At 40.5% G+C, this 25032-nt stretch overlaps 2 protein-coding genes across 2 annotated transcripts in view; one reads left to right on the forward strand and one right to left on the reverse strand.

The window, feature by feature from the left end:
- The window catches only part of PPP1R13B (protein phosphatase 1 regulatory subunit 13B), an 87315-nt gene that overhangs the window by 52490 nt on the left and 9793 nt on the right, over window positions 1-25032 (reverse strand). The gene's annotated exons all lie outside the window — the stretch shown is intronic.
- LOC307049946 (NF-kappa-B-activating protein-like) lies at window positions 1887-3543 on the forward strand (the record flags this gene model as incomplete). The annotated part of the gene is made up of 1 exon (XM_079699681.1): window positions 1887-3543. One exon carries the CDS (start codon window positions 1887-1889, stop codon window positions 3117-3119), a length of 1233 nt encoding a protein of 410 aa, XP_079555807.1. The 3' UTR covers window positions 3120-3543.

The following is a 25032-nucleotide window of genomic DNA, read 5'->3' on the forward strand; positions in this document are numbered from 1 at the left end:
AAACTGAGGAGGGAGGGAAAAGACTATATAATGAATGATGCCTGAGCAATTAAAATACCCATCTGGAAAAAAATGGGTTCATATTGCACATCATACACAAGCATAAGTTCCTAATAGATCAAATAGTTAAATATAAATCACAAAATTGTAAAGATTCTAGACTAAAACTGGGTAAATTCCTTTTTATAACCTTGGAGTACAGAGCCCTTTCTACCTATGACTCAAAAACCAGACACCACAGAAAAAGATATATTCAAGTAATAAAACACAGGGATCTTTTACAAAGCAAAAAAAAAAAAAAACTGGGGAAAAATATTTATAGCTCATATTACATATAAAAAGCCAATCTCCTCAATATATAAAAGGCTCCTAAAAACTAGTACCAGAAAGACCAAAAATCCAATTTATTTTTAAAAATTGACTGAAGAAATAATATATCACAGTAAAAGAAATGAAAATGGTCCTTAAATGAAGGTACATTATAATGTATTTGAAAAATTAAAAAATAAAAATTGTCCAGCATTATTTTAAAAAAACTTTTAAAAACCCTACCACTTTGATCTAAGAACTCAAGAGGTTGTATCATAAGGGATTTTAAAAAAACATTACTCCTAAAGTAAAATTTAAACCAAAGATTTTCTTTGATCAGAGACAGTACTATAAAGTATTTGTTTAATCTTTGATCAAAGTCAGAAACAAAATCTGCATTTGTCCCAAAATTCTCCTCTCAAAATCTCGGCTGTCAACTAAGTATTTTAGTTCATTGTTAAAATATTTTTTTCTTAGAAGTGTCCTAAATTCCTAAATTTTGAGATTAAACATCTCTATACTGACGGCCAGATTTTATTACCAAAACTAGTGATAGTTATGAACTGTTCTCTTGCCACCAATCTCCTCTTACTCCAACCTACCCCTTCACTGTCGCCAGTTAATTTCCTAAATGTAAATCAGTTGAAGTCATTCCCTTGCTTAAAATATTCAGGAGCCCTGCACTGCCTAATAGCAATCCTTCCCAAAACATTTCTTCGGGTTTATAAACAGGAAACTGGTTTCTTTACTGAGCACTCAAGAGTCTAACATTGTAATGTTCATGTGAGTCTCTAACTTTTCTCCCCCAGAGACTCTTATGGGGCTTGGATTTCCACAGAATGCCCTCCGAGAAAGCCTAGACTACAGGATAAACTGCAAATTCCTATCACGTAAGAGATTCCTCACAGCCTTCCTAGCCTTCCAGTCCTAGTGCCTTCCCACAATGAACCTTGCTCCCTCAAGTCCAAGTTCTCTCAGGCCACTGTCCCTCTGCCCCAGTGCCCTTCCTGTTTGCCTGTAAACTCCTATTCACCCTTCAAAACTCAGCTCATATGCTACCACCTTTGCAAAACCTCCCTTCACCACCTCCTCTCACCAGGGAGGTTACATGTTCCTTCCTTTGTGATCCAGTAGCTCTTCACACACATCTTTATTACATCACACCAGGCCCTACGTGCCTCCAAGCAATTCACTTTTGAATCTTTTGTTCCCATTGCCTGATCAGTATCGGATGTATGGGAGGCACTGTGAAATGTGGTCGACTTCACGAATGACAGACAAAATATAAAACCTCCACCATACCACAGAACTGAGGAAACACTACTCATGATCTAAGGTACATCCAGTCTGTTCAACAATCACTTTTCCTTCGGTTCTTCTAGGATAAAACAGTTATTTCTGCTCACTAACCCACAGAGGAATTTATCTTTAAAAGTTGGGGGTCTTGGTTTTTTCCAAGGTTTTCTCGGGCTCGGGTGGTGCCGCGGCTGCTGGTCCTGGGAGCCAAAGCAACGGAGATCTTCCCAGCTCGCGAGAGCGCCCCCTTCTCCCACGGCTTTGGGGACCCAGCAACAGCTATGGCTCCGGTGTCTGGCTCCCGCAGCTCGGAGTGGGAGGCCTCGGGCTCCGGCGTGAAGCATCGCAGCTCGTCGAAGAGCCCTAAGCCCAGCAGATCCTCTCGCTCCCCGCGGGGCCGCCGCTCTCGCTCGCACTCTTGCTCTCGGTCCGGGGACCGGAATGGCCTTAGCCATCAACTGAGTGGACCCAGCCAAGGCTCCCGAAACCAGTCCTACCGCTCCCGCTCACGGTCACGCTCTCGAGAGCGGCCCTCCGCGCCGCGGGGCGCCCCTTTCGCTTCTGCCTCCTCGTCCGCCTATTATGGCGGCTACTCACGCCCCTACGGGAGCGACAAGCCATGGCCTAGCCTCCTGGACAAGGAGAGGGAAGAGAGCCTGCGGCAGAAGAGATTAAGTGAAAGAGAGAGGACTGGAGAATTGGGAGCTCCTGAAGTATGGGGACTTTCTCCAAAGAATCCAGAACCAGACTCTGATGAACATACACCAGTAGAGGACGAAGAGCCAAAGAAAAGCACCACTTCAGCTTCTACTTCAGAAGAAGAAAAGAAGAAGTCTAGTCATTCAAAAGAAAGGTCCAAGAAAAGGAGGAAGAAAAAATCATCTAAAAGAAAACACAAGAAGTATTCTGATGATAGTGGCAGTGACTCTGATTCTGAAACAGACTCCAGTGATGAAGATACAAAAAGGAGAGCAAAGAAAGCCAAGAAAGAGGAAAAGAAGAAGAAACGCAGATCGAAGAAATATAAGAAAAAGAAGTCTAAGAAGAGCAGAAAAGATTCCAGTGATTCAAGTTCTAAAGAGTCCCAAGAAGAGTTTCTGGAGAATCCCTGGAAGCCTGAAGAACCCTCAGATTTGATTGGCCCAGAGGCTCCCAAAACACTTGCCTCTCAAGATGATAAACCTTTGAACTATGGCCATGCTCTGTTACCTGGGGAAGGTGCAGCTATGGCTGAATATGTAAAAGCTGGAAAACGTATCCCACGAAGAGGTGAAATTGGCTTGACAAGTGAAGAAATTGCATCATTTGAAAGCTTGGCTTACATAATGAGTGGTAGCAGGCATCGCCGAATGGAGGCTGTGCGACTGCGAAAAGAGAACCAGATCTATAGTGCTGGTGAGAAGAGAGCCCTTGCATCCTTTAACCAAGAAGAGAGACGAAAGAGAGAAAACAAGGTTCTGGCCAGTTTTCGAGAGATGGTATACAGAAAAACTAAAGGGAAAGAAGACAAATAAGGATTTTCGGATTGTTCATCAGACTTTTTTTTTTTTTTTTTTTTTTGCGGTGCGCGGGCCTCTCACTGCTGTGGCCTCTCCCGCCGCGGAGCACAGGCTCCGGACGCGCAGGCTCAGTGGCCATGGCTCACGGGCCTGGGCCTGGCCGCTCCGCGGCATGTGGGATCTTCCCGGACCGGGGCACGAACCTGCGTCCCCTGCATCGGCAGGCGGACTCCCAACCACTGCGCCACCAGGGAAGCCCTCATCAGACATTTTTAACAACAAAAAAGAAAGTTTGGTTTCCATATATACACACAAAAAGATTATCATGATCTGAAAAAGCTTTACAGTGCTACTGTGCCTTCTATTTAATTCTTTCAGTCCTTCTATAAAAAGCTGCTTATTGATGTAACTTTAGCAAGCTCTTTGGGTTATTTTGGATTGACCAAAACAACCTTCTGGTTTAAAAATCCAAATTATGAATGAAACTCTACTGTGTTGAGGGAGGTGGCATTGAGAGAAGGTGCTGGTGAGGTGAGAAACTGCGCTCTCATACCACAGGACACTGCTCCCATTAGCTCTACATGGTGCCCACTCCCCAGCCCGTACCAACTGAACTTGGGAGAAATTATCATTCCTCTATGTTGAAGGTGTTATAAATGGACTTGATAGAAACACACAGGAGGCCACTTTTGTTAACAAAAGGCAGGCATGGCTGAAAAAAGCAAATCTGGAATTTGAAGGTTGACTTGTATATTATAATATTATTGTCAGCTCTGGAAGTAATGTGTTTTGATTTTAGTCCCTACCTCCACCCCAAAACCAACAAACAAACCAAAAAGCAAACTAACTCACAGACTTGTTGAATTGAAAACGTGAACATTAGTTTTAAAATTCTTAATAGGCTAATTAAAAATGGTTATTTCAAATATAAAATATTGGGAAGTCTCCTGTTGTGCCAATGTAAGTACATTATTTCCATCTGAGCTGTGTTTAGATCATTATTTGAATACTAGAAATGGATGGGAGTCAACAATGATCAGGAGTTTAATAAGGAAAAATATGAGTCATTGTCTTCATTGTTTTAACTTGGTTGCTTCATTAGGATGAAGCTAAAATGATGTTAAACGTTTTTAAAGTCTGTTCTTTGTAATAAGAGGATTTCATTTTAAGCATTGTTAAACTTTTCAGTTTATTTTTTACATCTGTCATTCAGTTTAATCTGTAACTTCATATAGAACCCCTCACTTTCTCACGTTTTTATGGCCACTGTTGGCTTTTAAGTTTGGGGGAAATGGGAAATTCTGGGACTGTGAGATCGTGATCTTTTTCCTTCCCTCCTTTTGTTAAAGTTTAGTTGTTAGGACATACTAGCGAAGGGGGAGGGGATAGTAGAAGTTTTGGCTGTTTTTGTTAAGGTTGTTTTGAGCTGCATTATTATGTGCCTAGGATAAATTTAAATTATCTTAGTGATGGGGAATTTCTGACTTTGCTGTTATAAAATGCCCTCTCTCCTTATAATAAAGTTTAAAAAAAATTTTTTTTTGAAGAGTACACTGCATTTATTTAACCCCATAAATTATAACATCATAACACATGTAAAATTTTTATATTTTTAAAGTGCTTTGAAAGATATTTATTTTTTTAACAAGTGGAAAATAATGTTCTTTAAAAGACATCAAACTTTTAGTGGAAAATGATATTACCAGAAGCATGTTAGGATTTGTTCATCCTCTTCAAGAAATGGGATTTTTATGTAAAATATATATGTAGCACTGAATGCCAAAATGATGGGTATGTGTGATTGGAATTAAAAATGAGATTTGCTAAAAAAAAAAAAAAAAGTTGGGGGTCTTTTAAATACTAACATAAATGGCCTGGAATATATAGAATTTGGAATAAAATAGGTGATTCCTGGATCCAGTGCAAACAAGTCCAGAACTGAAGGGCCTTAATGCTATACCAGTTTCATCAGAACAAGTGGAATTTTTTCTTTTAATAAATTTATTTACTTATTTATTTTTGGCTGCATTGGGTCTTTGTTGCTGTGCACAGGTTTTCTCTAGTTGTAGCGAGCAGGGGCTACCCTGTTGCGGTGTGCGGGCTTCTCACTGCGGTGGCTTCTCTTGTTGTGGAGCACGGGCTCTAGGCATGCGGGCTTCAGTTGTTGTGGCTCGTGGGCTCTAGAGCGCAGGCTCAGTAGTTGTGGCCCACGGGCTTAGTTGCTCTGTGGCATGTGGGATCTTCCCGGACCAGGGCTTGAACCCGTGTCCCCTGCATTGGCAGGCGGATTCTCAACCACTGCACCACCAGGTAAGCCCTTGGAATATATTTTTATTCTTGTTTACTCATATTTATTTTATACTTCTAATGGTAAATATTTTCCCATGTGATTTCACAGCCTATGCTTTAAACTTATTTATTTATTTGTTTGTTTGTTTGGCTGCGCCGGGTCTTAGTTACAGCACGTGGGATCTGCATTGTGGCCTGTGGAATCTAGTTCCCTGACCAGGGATCAAATCCGGACCCCCTGCATTGGGAGTGCAGAGTCTTAGCCACTGGGCCACCCGGGAAGTCCCCTCATAGCCTATGCTCTTTAAGATCTAATAATATATTTTCCCAAACCACAGTTTATAAATCAAAATTTCAAATCAGTGAGAATATTTTAAAAAATTATCTTCTCTTTAAGTGCTGTAACTACATTTCACTAATAACCAGGAGTGGGTCCTGTTTTCCGCAGTTCTTCAGCCTTTTCATTCCTCATCCTGTACCACTTGTGTCTACTACAGGATCCATGATTTGTTCTCCATACTGTGAGCTAGTGAAGGTTTACACAACCATCTGCTTCTGGAAGCCGGGCCTCTGGCCAGAACCAGTCTCGCATGCTCATCACCCACCATGGGCACATAGTGGCACCGTAAAGGCATGGCTTGTGCTTCTCTGCTCGGAAAGCAGAATTCTTTAGGAGCCTGCTGTCAGAATGACACTCTTCGGGGACACTTTTGAATTACCAAGACTTTTCAGCTCGTGAATATGTCCAGCTTGATGGGGGAAGGGGAGGAGGGGCAGAATGGCAGAGTTGTGAGTCTGAACATTTATGTTTGAAAGCTAAGAACTCCCAGATAACTTATCCGAAAGTCACTACACATTACTTCAGTTTTTAATTCTATTTTATAGTCTTTAGTAAACCCTATCTTTCCTAATCTTAGCAAAATCCATTTCCCCTAATCTCTACTACTCAATCAAAGCTAATGTCATTATAATCATGACAGATTTAAAAGCTCTCGAGATAAATTAAGCTGGCATTGACCTGGATGGTACATACTTCCCTAGAGCAACCCCTAAAATTGGAGCTGAAAAGGCATGGGACTGCTACCATTATTCTAGCAAGTATTTTCTTAGATTAAAAGAAACTGAAGAATCTCCAACACAAATATCATAAGTATTAATCCTAGATGCACTTTTTAAAAATATCTTTGAAATCACAATATATCTTACAACTGATAGCATGTCACAATCTAATGGGTAGTGTTATTTTTTTTCTTTCTTAATAGTGTATAGAGATGAAGCCCAATAGGGTTAAGGATTAAGAAAACAAAGGAAAAAAGAAGTTAATGTTTATTCTTCCTAAAAGATGAATATGTTGAAAATAAAAGATGTGGTTAACTACAGTTAGAAAACCACACAAAGATTTATACTATGTGCTGTAAGCAGCATAGCACGTGATGATAAGATGCCTTATATGCCTTTCTTCAAACTGTTCCCTCTGCCCAGACAAGTCACGCTATCAGACCCTGCCCGCCTGTCTGTCCTCCATCGTCCGCAAACGTCCACCTCCTCTTGGAAGTACTTCCTGACGCCACTGTCTACCCATCCTGATCCAATGTGAGTCAGGGCCTCCTCTTTTGCTCTCCTATAACAGACTGTGGCTATTTCTGGCATAACATTCTTACAGTAAATTATCAATGGTTTTCATGATTACATCCTCTACTGGAACAGTGTTTGTGACTCACAGGAATGCGTTGTGACCCATCACCTGCTCTTGAAATCATCTAAGTGTATCTCAAGCTGCACATATTTTTATATTTTTTAAAAGTTGTTAAAAAAAAAAAACCTAGAATGGCCATAAGGCCACTGAGGGCAGGACCTGTGTTCTCTAACTCAGTGCCTGAGTAAAATGTAAGTGTGCTCAGTAAAAAAAAGATGGAGGCAGCCTAGCAGGCAGCTAACTGCATAACCATATCAGATTAAGAGGTCAACTTCTCCTCACTCTCAAGAACATCTGAGCTACATAAAGAAAATCACTGGGAATCTATCACTAATGTAAGTCATCTACATAGTAGAGCCTTTAAAACATTTGCTCACCTAACCAACCTATCTAAAACAGCACTCCTCTATGTCAGTCTGCTTTTTTTCTTCTTCATTTTCATCACCACCTGATCTATGTTGTACATTTATTTATTTGTTTATCCTCTGTCTCCTCCCACTAGAACATAAGCTCCCTGAGAGCAGGGATTTTAGTTAGTTCACTGCTCTATCATTAGTGCCTGGAGTAAAGCCTGGCACATAGTAGGCACTCAATAAACTCCCCGAAGTATATAAAAAAATTTCTTTTTAAAATAGGTTGAGTCACAAAGGGTAGGTGTCTTGCCTTCTTATCTTCAAGGTCTCCATAGGAAAAAAAAAAAAAGACCAATATTTTACCCCCCTAATCACTGAGTTACTCCACATCAGAGAGAAGAAGGATAAAAATCTTTTTAAAATGTTAGTGTTGGGGACTTCCCTGGTAGCGCAGTGGTTAAGAATCCGCCTGCCAATGCAGGGGACACAGGTTCGAGCCCTGGTCCGGGAAGATCCCACATGCTGCGGGGCAACTAAGCCCGTGCACCACAACTACTGAGCCTGCACTCTAGAGCCTGCAAGCCACAGCTACTGAGCCCGCATGTCACAACTACCGAAGCCCGTGCGCCTAGAGACCGTGCTCCACAACAAGAGAAGCCACCGCAATGAGAAGCCCACACACCACAACGACGAGTAGCTCCCGCTTGCCGCAACTAGAGAAAGCCTGCATGTAGCAATGAGACCCAAGGCAGCCAAAAAATAAATTTAAAAAAAAATTTTAAATGTTAGTGTAAAAGTCAGAAGCCTGTACACGTGCATATGATATTTGGCAGATTTTACTCAAAACTAGACATCACAGAAATCCCTTGTTAAAGTTTTCCCTCCTTCCACAAGGTGGCACTGCAGGGTGCCAGGGGAGGGGGTGGAGACCCACACCTACTCCTGCAAATTTTGGGGAAACGAATTAACTCCAAAGAAAAAGAACGAATAATTTGGTAACATATTACGCTCAATTTCCATAATTGGAATTTATGTTATTTTGGCAAAGAACTAGAACTAGCCTTTCAAGATCAATGAAGAATTTTTTTCTAAATAAGCAAGAATATTTAACACTCTTGAAAGGGCAGATACATTTAAATATTTAAGTAGCATCTACTCATAAGAGACTAATACAGTTAAATGACCATTAAATTAGATCCTCAGTAACCATATCAATTAGTTTAAGTCACTGTTTTTGCCTTTTTTTTTTTTTTTTTTTTGGCGGTACGCAGGCCTCTCACTGTTGTGGCCTCTCCCGTTGCGGAGCACAGGCTCCGGACGCGCAGGCTCAGTGGCCATGGCTCACGGGCCCAGCTGCTCTGTGGCACGTGGGATCTTCCCAGGCAGGGGCACGAACCCATGTCCCCTGCATCGGCAGGCGGACTCTCAACCACTGCGCCACCACGGAAGCCCATTGCCTTTTTTAAAAAAAAATTATTTTATTTATTTATTTTTGGCTGTGTTGGGTCATCATTGCTGCACGAAGGCTTTTTCTAGTGTGGTGAGCGGGGGCTACTCTTCGTTGTGGTGCATGGGCTTCTCATTGTAGTGGCTTCTCGTTGCAGTGCATGGGTTCTAGGCGCACAGGCTTCAATAGTTGTGGCACGAGGGCTCAGTAGTTGTGGCTCATGGGCTCTAGAGAGCAGGCTTAGTAGTTGTGGTGCATGGGCTGAGATGCTCCGTGGCATGTGGGATCTTCCTGGACCGGGGTTGAACCCGTGTCCCCTGCATTGGCAGGCGGATTCTTAACCACTGTGCCACCAGGGAAGTCCCTTTGCTTTAATAATTTAATATTTTAAAAGTATATATTCCATCATATAAAAATTTCCTCTCACCAGCTTGAATTGGTGAAATCTGGTCACACACTATTCCTGGGAATACAAAATACACATCTTAGCTTCCCTTCACCTTACTTACTTAATTCCTCCAGTATTTAAAAGCATATGCATTTTGAGGGAACCTGTCTAAAACCTTGTAGAAATACAAAACTCATGAAGTTTCTTGTAATGTCTAGATATGCTATTACTCCATACCATGTGTGGAGGTGATGCAACTGACCAAATATAACCTATTCACTAAAACTTAAAGAATCCTCTAAAATAGGAACAGGGTAGTATCAACTATGACACCCTTGTTCATCAGTGTTGAGAATCACTGCTCAGAATGATAGTTGCTTTACTGACATTGTCCATGTGAACATTACGGAAGCAGAACTGACTTTCAAACCACAGGTTGTGACCTACTAATGTGCTGTATAATCAATTAGTGCCCTCAGGGCCAGTTTTGTTTTTTAATGGAGAAAAACAATATAAAATAGTATTCTAACACAACACTGTAAATCAACTATACTCTAATATAAAATAAAAATTAAAAAAATATATAAAAAAACAAACAGTATTAAGAGAATGAAAAGGGACTTCCCTGGTGGCTCAGTGGTTAAGAATCTGCCTGCCTATGCAGGGGACACAGGTTTGATCCCTGGTCTGGGAAGATCCCACATGCCGTGGAGCAACTAAGCCCGTGCGTCACACTACCGAGCCGGCGCTCTAGAGCCCGCGAGCCACAACTATCGAAGGCCTCATACCTAGAGCCCGTGCTCCGCAACAAGAGAAGCCACTGCAATGAGAAGCCCGTGCACTGCAACGAAGAGTAGCCCCGGCTCAACGCAACTAGAGAAAGCCCGCGCCGAAACAAACAAACAAACAAATAAACAAACAAATAAAATAATTTTTAAATTTCTTTATTTATTTTAAAAAAGAGAACGAAAAGACCAGCCTGGGAGAAAATATTTATAAAACACATATCTGATAAAGAATCTGTATCCTAAATATACACAGAACTCTTAAAACTCAATAAGAAAACAAAGAACCCAATCAAAAAATGAACAAAAGATCCAGATATCTCATCAAAGAAGATACACAGATGGCAAATCAGCATGTGAAGAGATGTTCATCAGAGGTCATTAGGGAATTGCAAATTAAAACAACAATGAGAAACCACTACACACCTAACAGAATATCCAAAATCCAGAACACTGACAATACCAAATGCTGACAAAGATATGGAGCAGTAGGAACCTGCTGGTGGAAATATGAAATGGTACATCCACTTTGGAAGACAGTCTGGCATTTTCTTACGAAATTAAACATATTCTTACCATGAGATCCAGCAATTAAGATTCTTGGTATTTACCCAAATGAATTGAAAATTTATATCTACACAAAAACCTACACACGAATGTTTATAGTAGCTTTTTATTCATAACTGCCACAACTTGGAAGTCACCAAGATATCCTTTGGTAGGTGAATGGATAAATAAACTATGGTGCATCCAGAAAATGGAATATCATGCAGTGATAAAAAGAAATGAGCTATCAAGTCACAAAAAGACATAGAGGAAACATAAACGCACATGGCTAAATGAAAGAAACCAGTCTGAAAAGACTACATACTGTATGATTCCAACTATATGACATTCTGGAAAAGAAAAAACTGTGGAGAGAGTAAAATGATCAGTGGTTGCCAGGAGTTGAGGGTGGAAGGAAGGATGAGTAAGTGGAAGGAAAAGAATTTTTTAGGGCAGTGAAACTACTCTGTATGATACCATATTGGTAGATAAATGACACTCCACACTTGTCAAAACTTACAGAACTGTACAACAGAAAGAGTGAACCCTCATGTAAACTACGGACTTTAGTTAATAATAATGTATGAACATTAGTTCATTAATTACAACAAGGTACCCCATTAAAGCAAGATGTTAATAATAGGGGAAACTGTTGGGGTTCAATCTTTCTGTAAACCTAAAACTGCTCTAAAAAAGAGTCTATTAATTTAAAATAAAAAATAAAACAATACACTACACATGGTAAAGTTTGAGTGCTGTCTCCTGAGATTCTGACTACATATATCCATATAGAGAGATACAGGATCGTGTGTAAGACTGGGTCACGTTGTAAAAGGTGTTTCTTGGTGTGGGTCATGGTCCAAGAAGTTTGGAAGAAACTGCTCTCAGGGTCTCATGAAACCCCCCAGGATTAAATGAAAAATCACTATACTGGGGGAAAAGCACTCCCATCAACATTTATCAGTGCTTATTACTAGGCACTGTGACACACACTTCACACATTCTCAATTCACACACCAACTTTGATAAATACCAACTTTCATTTTACAGATTAGGGAAAGGAGGCTTGGAGAGGTTAAATAACTTGTCCAAGGTCATTGAGCTAATAAATGCCAGAGTAGGATTGGATTTATCCCTGGTCTGACTGACTCCAAAGCTATGGTCTGAACCACTACTCTAAACCACTTCAAAAGAAAAAAAGAAAAACAGCAGAATTTTAATAAATACCTTCTACTTACAATATACTCCCCATCATTAAATAACTTCTCAATTAACTAAATTTTACCTAGTGTCTACAGTTGAAACTATCTAAAATGCAAAGTTAATCATACAAAGGAACCAGAATAAAGAATCATGCATTTTTTCTAATTATTCAAGTATAAAGATGATCTCACGGGGGCTTCCCTGGTGGTGCAGTGGTTGAAAGTCCACCTGCCGATGCAGGGGACGCGGGTTCGTGCCCCGGTCCGGGAAGATCCCACATGCCGCGGAGCGGCTGGGCCCGTGAGCTATGGCCGCTGAGCCTGCACGTCCGGAGCCTGTGCTCTGCAACGGGAGAGGCCACAGCGGTGAGAGGCCCGCATACCGCAAAAAAAAAAAAGAAAAAAAAGAAAAAAAGATGATCTCACTAACAGATGTTCTAATTAAATTTTCTTGACCTTACAAAATTTTAAATTAGGTGTACCAACAATTTTCAGAATAAGTCTTCCTCTTTCTACATATTTCTTTGTAAAATTCAAGAAAATATATTCCTGTGTGTATTTTTTAAAAACATTTATCTACTCCTAGGTATATACCCAAGAGAATTAAAAACATATGTCTACACAAAAACTCGAACAAAAAAGTTTATAGCACCATTACTCATAACAGCCAAAAAGTGGAAACAGCCCAAACTGATGAATGGATAAACAAATGCCGTATATCCATCTACACAATGGAATATTACTTGATCATAAAAAGGAATGAAGTGAATGCTACAAACATGGATCAACCTCAGAAACATTGCCAAGTGAAAGAAGCCAGATACAGAAGGTCACATGTTGTGTGATTCCGTTTACATGAGATGTCCAGAATAGGCAAATCCATAGAGACAGGAAGTAGATTAGTGGTTGCCAGGGAATAAGGGGAAGGAGGAATAGGAAGTGACTGCTAATGGGTACAGAGTTTCTTCTTGGGGTGGTGAAAATGTTCTAAAATTAGATAGTGGTAACAGTTACACAAGTCTGTGAATATGTTAAAACCACTAAACTGCATACTTCAAAGGAGTGAATGTTATGTGAAATACATATCAATAAAGCTGTATTTAAAAAATATCTAGCTATACCAATTATTCAACCTATACAATCAGTAAAATATTTTTCCCAATGGAAACAACTTTAAATAAATATTATGGGACTTCCCTGGTGGCGCGGTGGTTAAGAATCTGCCTGCCAATGCAGGGGACATGGGTTCGAGCCCTGGTCCGGGAAGATCCCACATGCCGCAGAGCAACTAAGCCCGTGCGCCACAACCACTGGGCTTGTGCTCTGGAGCCTGCAAGCCATAACTACTGAGCTCATGTGCCACAACTACTGAAGCCCGCATGCCTAGAGCCCGTGCTCCGCAACGAGAAGCCACCACAATGAGAAGCTGGCGCACCACAACGAAGAGTGGCCCCCGCTCGCCACAACTAGAGAAAGCCCGTGTGCATCAACAGAGACCCAATGCAACCATAAATCAATCAATCAATCAATCAATATTATATCATTTCCTTGTATATATTTTTCTTTTCTCTAGTAATAAAGATTTATAATTGTACAAATCCTGTTTTTTCATGTCTGCTAATACCAAAAGTTGAGTACTAATCCTTTTGCCAGCAGAAAACAAAGCTCAAAACAAGGATAATTAGTAATATCTCTGAAGAACACTTTAATATAATCACATGTATAGACACCATAGCAAATACCATCATCTGTACAAAATCAGAATACAATTTACGAAGGAAAAGTAAGTCCAATAGCCCTCCTATCTTTTTACAAATGACTCCGTCCATTTTGTCTTTCAGGTTTGAGCCAGCTTTTAAAAACCATGATGCTACTTTGAATTTGCCTATAATGCTGTGAGGTACCATTCTCAAAATATTTCTCATCTGTAGAAAACTAAGCAAAACTCAAGTGTAGAAAACAAAAGTCCCAGTGCCTGGAGATTATCTATGCCATTTACAAAGGAAAAATACTTCAATAGATGTCCCTTAGGCCTCATGGAATCTAAATTCAGGCACTAATGACATGAACCATGATAAGATGTCCTAATGAAACAAGACAGACCACTGTTGTTACAGCAGAGTGATATGGTGGATAAAGTTTCACCTAATTAGGTGAGTTCCACGGAAGAAAAAGTTTGGTGTTAGCACTGTTCAATAACAACTGTAACCAGGATCTAGAAATCACTATGAAAAGAAAAACTAAACATTAATTTACTAATCTCCATATAAAACCCACTATTAAAAAAAAAAAGACTTGCCTAAGTTTCGTCATCAACTTTAAAAGGAGAAACCTCAAGGTTTTTAAATAAGTTTTCATAATAAATGCCTTGTCAGTATGTTATGCTTAGGAAAATTGCTTGTTGGAAGTAGGACACATACAGAGCTACAATTTTTTGTTTTTTCAAATTATGCTAGTTCTGACATATCTTAGGTGCTTAAAATCAGAATGAAGTTTATAACAAGATACTTAACTTCAAAGGACTTTTACAATTTATTAATAATAAAAATAGCTATTATTTCAGTGCTTACTATGTTCACAGACAGGCCTTCTGTTTACCCGTATTGTATCTCTGAACTCTCCCAACAGGTCTATGGAGCTAGGTGCTAGGATGATCGTGTCACTGCATACAGACTGAAGGACTGCCCAAGGTCATGTGACTAAGAAGTGCCAGAGTGTCTGACCCAAGAGTGTCTGACTCCAAAGCTTAAGTTTCTACTTGAATAGTTCAGGAACAAAGCAGTGAACACCTTTAAAAACAAAACAAAAAAACAACACAACTATTCAAGTTCTTCATCCCTATGAAACTGTAAGAAACAATCTCTCTTCAAAAGTTATCAGACAGAAACATAAACTATTTTTTTTATAATGGAAGAACTCACTTCAAATATATAATGTACGCACTCCTTTGAAAAGTAAATCATTGTAAGTATGAATACAAAACAGTAAATTAGTAGAGACTCATTATAAAATCCAAAGATGAATGTACTCCACAGCCTAGACTGCCTCTGGGAAAAAATTCCTACTAACAAAGACTAAACTGAAAACTGATGCCTTCCCACTCCATGTCTTCACCTCTTTCTTGACCTGACCTGGGTCCTGAGATTTGGATCTGCTCAGATACCAGAAGAACCTTTATAAAAACCTGTGTACAATTTGCAAAATTTCAAAACCATTCCTTTTGAAGAGAGAATTATGTATTCCATCACTCATTACAACATGAGGCTGCATGTAAGTTTTCTTATTATCACACATCCAAATTTTTACCTTTCCAAACAAAAAGCTTTATTATGGAGATCTGACTGAATTTCTGAGTATTAATATCGTCAGAAAGTTATGTGTTTTCAGAAATAGAAAAGAATGAACATTTTCTTAGCCCCTACTAGGCAATCATACACCATTCAGTCCTCACGGCAACCTCAGAGACCCCAACTGGGATGGCTTTCAGATGACAATTCTCTCCCCTCTTCTCTGGGACTCACACTTGGCAAGTTTTCAGGGGTCAGGCTTATTTTACATGCCCATCCCTCTTGCCATTGCTGACTCAAACAAAGGAAGATACATGATGAAAAATGTTCTTCGTCCCACAGGTATCCACTGAGTGCCTGCTGTGTGCCAGGCGCTGGAGATTCAGCACTGACAAAGCAGACAGGGTTCCTGCCCTTGTGGAGTTTTCATTATAGTTTGAGGAAAGAGACAAAATAAGTAGGTAGAACATGTATCGTATGGTGGGTGGTGATGTATACTATGGAGAAAAGCAAAGCAGGCAAAGGAGATTGGGAACAAGGCAATTTTAATTTTAAGTAAGGTGGTTAGAAAAGGCCTCCGGGAAGGAGGTGAGAGAGTGAGCCTGCAGACAGCCTGATAGAAGAGCATTCAGGCAGGGGGAACAAGTGCAAAGGCCCTGAGGCAGAAGGAATGCCTGGTACGATTCAGAATCAACAAGGAGCCAGCTTGGCCGGAGCAGAGAAATCAAGGGGAGAAGAGTAGGTGATGAGAGGTAAACTACTAATTAGGCTTCTGCTCAGAGGGAGCTTGGAAGTCCTTAGAGTTCAGCTAAGAAGTGTCATGTTTTACCATCATGATTTACAGACTCACTCGCTGCCTTGTTGAGAACAGACTGAGGGTGAAAAAGCACAGAAACAGGAAGGCCCTTAGAAGGCGAACCCAGGAATCCAGGAGAGAGGGAGAATCCCGGAGGTGGTGCAGAATAGAAGCTGGCTAGACTGTGAAGGCAGCTCTGATGGATCTGCTGATGGAGTGGATGCTGACTACCAGAGAAAGAGGCTGTGCTGTAGAGAGGGGGCCCACCACCCCTGATGCCAAGGTCCCCAGAGTCGTCCCAGTTCCTGCTCCACCTGAAGATCCCGTTGTTCAGCTCTCCCTCCAGCATCCTTCCAATAAACCCCCTCTTCTCTAAGATTTTTTTTTAAATTTTTTGGCCACACCTCACAGCATGTGGGATCTTAGTTCCCTGACCAGGGATCAAACCCACACCCCCTGCATTGGAAGCGCAGAGTCTTAACCACTGGACCACCAGGGAAGTCCCTTTTCTAAGATTTTAGAAAGTACTTGCAACCAAAATCAACTCAACTACTAAAGTTACTATCATTTTACAAATGAGAAACCTGAGGTATAAAAAAGGTTCAGCGCTCATCCGAGGCACAGCAGTTCCTGGGTAGCTGAGTTCAGATGTGAACACACAAGTCTGCCTGGCTCCCGAAAGCCTGTACCACACTGCCTCCCAGGCCTTGACTAGTCCTCTACCTGCAAACAGGCACAGAGAGCATAAAAGCAAAACAAAACCAAAAGCAAAAGTGGGAGGGAAGTAGGGAGAAAAGGTCAGCAAGAAAACCCACTTCAGGGCCAGCATTTCACAAGACGTGAGAAGCAGGATCATCCTGTTACGGAGACCTACCTCCCTTACCCTCCACCCCACAGGGTCAAGGGCCTCAGCAACTCTGTTCCACAAACACATGGAAGTCTCAGCTCTGTACCAAGTTGAAAGCTCCAACTGTCTCCATCCAGAAGCAGAGAGGAAATGGGGCTCAGGTTGACAGATCACCTTTCCTTTGGTCTTATCATCTCCCTACACTGCCACAAAAGAGTTTTCTTCCCCCTCTGGCCACAGAAACAGTTAACGTATTATTGTTGGCTCAGCACTCAGAGTGATCTCACAAGGATCCACGTTTTAACACAAAAATAAAATGTTGTGTTCCCTGAGGTAACAGTCATACCAGTCCTACAAAAAGCATACATTTTAAGCTGCAAATCTGAGAGGACAGTACACAGGTGCCTCAATTTTTTTTCAATAGTCAGTAAAGTTGTTTGGGGAAAAAGAAAAGATAAAAAATTTTTTTGGTAATTTGAGTTATTTTAGAGTAAATAACCACTTGCTTCTTAATCCATTCATAAAAGCATTCAATGCAATTAAAAGGGATATGCTGAGAGTTTCAAATGTGAGCTATCATAAAGATCAGTCATCAAATCTTGGAGCCAGAAAGGAGCCTTACCTAACCACCACTCTTTCCCCATTTTACAGATGAGGAAGCAGAAGCCCAGAGAAGGAAATAATTTGTCAAGGTTAATAAATCTTATTAGTAACAAAACCAAGACTGAAATCAGGTCTCTCAATTCTCAGCCCAGCAGGCTGCCTCCCTTTCAGCAGTTTATTTAGTTACACTGTTTACTTAATATTGAATGAGAAGGTCTGTGAAATGTCCAGCAAGAAGCCTGACATACAATATTCTCTCAAATCTAATTTCCTCCCTTTCTTATTTATTTAAATACCTGGCAACAACTTTGGGCACTGAAAAAGTTAGAAAAACGCCAGAACTAAAAATTATAGAAATGAATTGAAATTAAATTACAAAAGAGAACCATGAAACAAAACTGACACAGGAACACATTATCAAGTGCAAATTATAAAGGGTAGCTGATCAGAAAACAGACCTATAATAAATTTTGAAAATGACTCCATGACTATCAATGGGATCCTGAAAAATGTAAGCTAAGTGACACTATTTGTTAAAAAGGCATTCAATTGGGATATAACTAGGTGACCATATAATTAAGAACCAAACATGGTCACTTTGAGTGGGAAAAAAAAGCTAACAAAACAGAATGCCAGGACAAAAGGCAAAAACCAAGACGTTCTCTTGCACACCTGGATGTATGGGCACCCAGTATAAATCACACCTATGGAAAACTACATTGTTTCATCTGCAACAAAACACTCCCAAGAGCAGAGTACCACAAAGTAACAAATATTTTAAAAATCAGGACAAAAGAGAAAATGAAAACTACAGAATAGATCTTTTTTTTTTTTTTTTCATGAAGATTCATTCCAACTATCTACTTCACCAGCAGATGAAAAGTAAGCCCTGACTTCCCTGGTGGCGCTGTGGTTAAGATCCGTCTGCCAATGCAGGGGACATGGGTTGCCGTGGAGCTAGTAAGCCCACGCACCACAACTACTGAGCCCGAGAGCCACAACTACTGAAGCCCGTGCGGCTAGAGCCCGTGCTCCACAACAAGAGAAGCCACCCCAACGCAGCAATAAATAAAATAAATATTTTTTTTAAAGTAAGCCTTATAAAATGACTCATCAATCCTACCTCAAAAAAATTCTTTTCCACCCTTAATCCAACAGAAACAAGGAAAAGAACCATTTATGACATGCAAGTGAAAGAGGTAGGAGCATCATCCCCATTTTACAGATGAAGAAGCAGGGTCAAGAGAGTCTTTTTTTTTTTAATTTATTATTTATTTTTGGCTGTGTTGGGTCTTCATTTCTGTGCAAGGACTTTCTCTAGTTGGGGCAAGCGGGGGCCACTCTTCATCGCGATGCGCGGGCCTCTCACTATCGCGGCCTCTCTTGCTGCGGAGCACAGGCTCCAGATGCGCAGGCTCAGTAGTTGTGGCTCACAGGCCAAGTTGCTCCGCGGCATGTGGGATCTGCCCAGACCAGGGCTCGAACCCGTGTCCCCTGCATTGGCAGGCAGATTCTCAACCACTGCGCCACCAGGGAAGCCCCCAAGAGAGTCTTGATACGTCACTCAAGGTCCGAATCTAAACCCAGGGATGACTCCAAAAGCTACAAGGCCCATGAGAGTCCCAGGTCTCCTTTAGGACAGATATCACAGCTTGGCAGGCCACCTCTCTCCCTCCCTTCAAGATGAGGCAGACAGTGTTCCTATCCTCAAAAGAGAATGAGGGGAGGGGATAAGCTTGGCGTGTAGGTTTGGCACACCTCACCCAGCTGCGGGTCTCTCTCTTTCAGCCAAGGCCAGAAAAAGCTCATGGACCACGACGACGCTAGTCTCCAGATCTGGGCCCCGTGGGATAACCAAGGACACCCACAGGACAACCAAGATCCTACATCCAAGGAGTCAACTGACCTTGGAAATTCAAACCACAGAACCTAACTTCAACTTTCAAGGGTTCTGCAGTCCAGCACCCATCTTCCTCCTCAGCTGCTGTGAACAGCAATAAAAGTAACAGCACCCATTTACTGATTGACACTATGTGCTAGACCTCATGCTGAGCATTCTCCATGCATAATATTGTTCAATCCTGCCAGAAATCCCGGGAAGAGGTTTTTGTTTTTCTTTGGGGTTTTTTCTTTTTTTTCTATTATCCTTATTATTTTTTAGGTGGCAAATTAACACCCACGTAATTTTTTTTTTAGAGTCTAACAACAGATGTAATAAAAAACAGACAGTCCCCCTAATGACTCACACTTTTAAACAGCTGGTATATACCTTTTTAGACCTTTCTCTCCACCACAAAACTCTTTTCTTCTTTTTTACAGTGAGATCACATTAAGTAGAAAACAGGTTTTTCAGCCAACACTACATTTGGGGCATTTTCCCACAAGAATTCACACAGTTCTACTCCTTTTTTTTAGGCTATATATTATTTCTCCCTATGGCCACACCATTATTTATTGAGAGACACTGTTACTTTCAGATGAGGAGATAAACTCCAACAGGTATGTGACTTGTTTAAGGTCACAGAGTAAGTGGCAGGGCCAAGGCTGGACCCAGGCCTACCTGATTCCAAAGTCTGTGTTCTCGGACACTCGGTCCCACAAGGTAGTTGTTTTGAATGTTTCTGTCAACTAGACTACAAACCCCTTGAAGACAAGGAATCAGTGTCTTTAAGTCTCCAATGCCTAGCATTGTGTTGGCATATAATAAGAGTTAATAAATATTTGTTGTGTAAATATCTGATGAATGTCACTTTTTTTATACCTCGTTTACCTTCCCTCCTATGCCATTCATATCTTTCACAGTGCCCTGGCATATCATGGAGGCACAAACATATCTGTTGAAAGTATAGCTCTAATGCCATTCTCGGTCTGGGTCACTCGGCCTCTCTCCATCTCAGAATTCACCTGCAATGCCAGCTCAGACCCACCTGCTTCTCCAGGAGCTTCCCTAACAGAGGGCTTTCGCATGGAGACCCCTCTATTCAGCTCTAATACGACATCATAAAAAGTTAGCACTAGAAACAATCTTAGCAGTTATTCATCCTGTACCCCTCCCTCACTCTGTAGTAATAGAGATCATAATCCATGGTTTTATGACAAACTAATAAGGCTTCAACCACAAGAAATTAAAAATTTCAAAACCAAAGTGTAAGTCACTTAAGGTAGATTTTGCTAGGTACTACTTGGGGAGCAGGATGGCAAGATACGAAGGCAGTGACATTTTGCAAGAATCTAAATGTCTACTTGAGCCTCCCAAAGACTACTAACCCTAAGTTTATAGTCTTGTCCTGCCTGACTCCATGGTGGTGCAGAATTTTGACCTTGGTAACCTCTAGCACCAGACTTCTCTGAATATTAGCCAAAACCTCATCAACTGATAGAAATGGGCTCTTCTATTGTATGATTAACCATAAAGCTTCAGATTAAGAGATTTTAATAACAGTTTTGCATAACAAAAAAAACTGGCAAAACAAACACAAAAGATAATTTTCCATTAAATTTAGTCATGGAACTTAGCTCCTTTGACTTGACTATCAAAAGTATAAGCAGGGGACTTCCCTGACGGTCCAGTGGTTAAGACTTTGCCTTCTGATGCAGGGGGTGAGGTCGATCCCTAGTTGGGAAGCTAAGATCCCACATGCCTCAGGGCCAAAAAACAAACAAAAAACAAAAAAACAAAACAGAAGCAATACTGTAACAAATTCAGTGAAGACTTTAAAAATGGTCCACATCAAAAAAAGAAAAAAAAGCATAAGCAGCTGCTACTGCTACTATAAAAATATCCCATTTTCCCTCCCAGTTACCCCATATGAGCCTTAGTATCTGATTATCAGCAACTCTCCAAAAGGACTCCCACCAGAAACCAACTGGACCATGAGGTATTCTCTGTTAACAATGATATTTGAGGATTTGTTCGATTCTAGAGGCAAATAACCATATAAAGAGATTAAAATTAGACTCCCGGGTTTATGACAAGGCACTGCAGTATAATAGACACAAAAAACCAAAACCCATAATGTAAAGTAAAGTATTACAATGTATATAACATAAACTGGACACACTTACAGGATCACTCATTCATTCAATTAGGAAAATTTTACTGAGCCCAACATGGCCCTGGGCCAGGCTCGGGACACAGACTGTCAACATCGCCTCAGTCACTGAATCTTGAGCTGAGACAGAGAAGAGATACCAGGAAACTACACTGGGAAACTGCAGAGTGCCATGAGACCCCACAGAAGGACAGCCTGATCCAGATGCCAGCGCCAGGGAAGACTTCCCAAAGGAAGCAACATGTAGGCTGAGACTAAAGGAGTTAGCCTTGAAGGGGAGTGGAGAATGCGTGCGGGAGCCAGGGGGTAAGCACATTATGTTTTTTTTTTTTAATTTTTATTTTTATTCATTTTTTTATTGGAGTATAGTTCAGTATAGTTCATACAATGTGTTAGTTTCTGCTGTACAGCAAAGTGAGTCAGTTATATATAAACATGTATCTACTTTTTTTAGATTCTATTCCCATATAGGTCATTACAAAGTATTGAATAGAGTTCCCCATGCTATTCAGTAGGTTCTTATTATCTGTTCTCTATATAGTAGTGTGTATGTCAATCCCAATCTCCCAATTTATCCCTCCTCCTTCCTTTCCTCCCTGGTAACCACAAGTTTGTTTTCTACATCTGTGACTCAACTGCTGTTTTGTAAACAGGTTCATTTGTACCATATTTCTTTTTTTTTAAATGTGTTTCTTTTTTTTTTTATTATAAATTTATTTATTTATTTTTTGGTTGTGTTGGGTCTTCATTGCCACGCGTGGGCTTTCTCTAGCTGAGGCGAGCAGGGGATACTTACTCTTCATTGTGGTGTGCGTGCTTTTCTTTGTGGTGGCTTCTCTTGTTGCAGAGCTCTAGGCGCATGGGCTTCAGTAGTTGTGGGGCACGGGCTTAGTTGCTCTGCGGCATGTGGGATCTTCCCGGACCAGGGCCCGAACCCATGTCCCCTGCATTGGCAGGCAGCTTCTTGACCACTGCGCCACCAGGGAAGTCCTGTACCATTACTTTAAATTCCACATAGAAGCGCTATCATATGATATTTGTCTTTCTCTGTCTGACTTACTTCACTTACTATTACAATCTCTAGGTCCATCCACGTTGCTGCAAATGGCATTATTTCGTTCTTTTTTATGGCTGACTAATACTCCATTGTATATATGTACCACATCCTCTTTATCCATTCCTCTGTCGATGGACATTTAGATGGACCACTGCACCACCAGGGAAGGCCCTGCCCCTTTTTTGATTGGGTTGTTTTTGGTATTAAACATGAGCTGTTTGTATATTTTGGAGATTAATCCCTTGTCAGTCGCTTCGTTTGCAAATATTTTCTCCCATTATGTGGGTTTTCTTTTTGTTGTGCTGATGGTTTCCTTTACTGTGCAAAAGCTTCTAAGTTTAATTAAGCCCCATTTGTTTATTTCTGTTTTTATTTTCATTACTCCAGGAGGTGGACCAAAAAAGATTTTTCTGCGATTAATGTCAGAGGGTGTTCTGCCTATGTTTTCCTCTAAGAGTTTTACAGTATCTGGTCTTACATTTAGGTCTTTAATCCATTTTGAGTTTATTTTTGTGTATGGAGATTATGTTCTAAGCAGAGAGTCTGCTTAACTGTTCCACAGACCACCAATCAATGACAGATGAAAACAGCCATGATTAAATAAACCCCATTAGGCACTGACTTCTTCTGTGCCAAAAACCTGACATTTAAATAACCATACCCTAATTTGGTTATGTTTCCAGCCATGCTTCACTCTAGAAGGTGATAAAGGACCTCCTCTTAAATGTCTTCCACTGTGTTCTTTTTATATTTTGGTTTTACTTTTGCTATTATTTTCTACTCTATTTACAAATGAGAGTAGAAGGTGAAACTCTCAAAATAATTCAGTGTTAGAATATACTGAAGGAAAACAGAACTAGTCTTCCCAGACATACTAGGGCTGATAAAGTGTTTCTGAGAGAGAGTAGTTTAACTGTAACAGTACTAGTAATTAAATGTTGATAATATCATCCTTTCAAATTTTTCCTAATTTTAATTAGAATCCTAAATCCTTTAATTATTAATTACACTATTTCTGTGGTTGTTAAGCACCCTTAATGTCCCAGCAAACAATAAAATTAGTTACCCAAAGACATCAATTAGAACATATCCTCACAAAATTACAATTTAACATTTTTCACCTGTGAAAACTTGTTAAATACCTATCTAAATTAAGCAGTCTCCAAAGCAAAAATGTTTTTTAAATGTACTGAATCAAGATCATTTAACATTTTGGAGATACTAAACATTTGGAGGATAACAGCACACATCTACAGTGCTTATTATATAGACCAGGCACTGTTATAGGTTCTTTATATATAACTCATTTAATACTTACAAAACCAGTGAGGTAGGTACTGCTATGACCTCCATTTTACAGTTGAGGACACTAAGACACAGAGAGATTAACTCACCCGAGATCACATAGGTAGGAAATTAAATAGTTGAGATTCAAACCCAGACAGTCCACCCCCAAATCCGTGCTCTTTAACTACTGCATTACACTGTCCCTCAATAGTTTTTCAAATATAAAAGCAAAAATTAGTAAATGCAAACTACTATAATAAAACACCAGGGACTTCCCTGGTGGCACAGTGGTTAAGAATCTGCCTGCCAATGCAGGAGACACAGGTTTGAGCAGTGATCTGGGAAGATCCCACATGCCGCGGAGCGGCTGGGCCCATGCACCACAACTACTGAGCCTGCGCTCTGGAGCCCGCAAGTCACAACTACTGAGTCCACATGCCACAACTACTGAAGCCCGCATGCCTAGAGCCCGTGTTCCACAAGAGAAGCCACCGCAACAAAGAGTAGCCCCCTGCTTGCTGCAACTAGAGAAAGCCCGCGCGCAGCAATGAAGACCCAATGCAGCCAAAAATAAATAATTAATTAAAAAAATAAAAATAAAACAAAACACCAGCCATGTACAATCCTTGAGGAATTAATTCGTATGAATGATAGCATTCTCTGACTAGCTGAGCATCTAACCCCTTTGTCTGAGCCAAAATCTGAAACTGTGCTGTCCATCTGATATGGCCACTAGGCCACACATGGCTACTGAGAACTTGAAATGTGGCTAGTCCAAAATCAGGTGTGCTGTATGTATACAATGTGTCCTGGAATTTGAGAGGCTTAGTATGAAAAAAATGAATGTAAAACACCTCACCAATCATGTTTTAATATTAACTGAATGTTTAAATAATTTTTGGATATAGTGAGTTAAATAAAATATATTATTAAAATTAATTTCACTTTTTTATGTGGCTACCAGAAAATTTTAAATTGCATTTGTGGCTCACATTATATTCCTACTGGACAGAGCTCATCTAAAACGTGTCCAGCTGCTGTCTACATTACTGATATTATTTAGTCTTTTCTTGATGACTCAGTCATCATGAGGACCTTTAACCACCACCCTGTGTGTAGTCTGTAATCTGTCATTGTGCTATCTTTGGTGTTGACTGAGGTCAGGATGCCCACCCTCAGACCACAACCTCAGGTTTTCTTAAAGCTGTTTCTATGGTTTCCAGCAGCATGTCTGCCCACAGCTACACCCCTCCAGCAACCTTGGATGCAGCTTCTAAAGATTTAGAAGCCAGG

This window comes from Hyperoodon ampullatus (genome assembly GCF_949752795.1).
Source record: "Hyperoodon ampullatus genome assembly, chromosome: 3".
NCBI lineage: Eukaryota > Metazoa > Chordata > Mammalia > Artiodactyla > Ziphiidae > Hyperoodon > Hyperoodon ampullatus.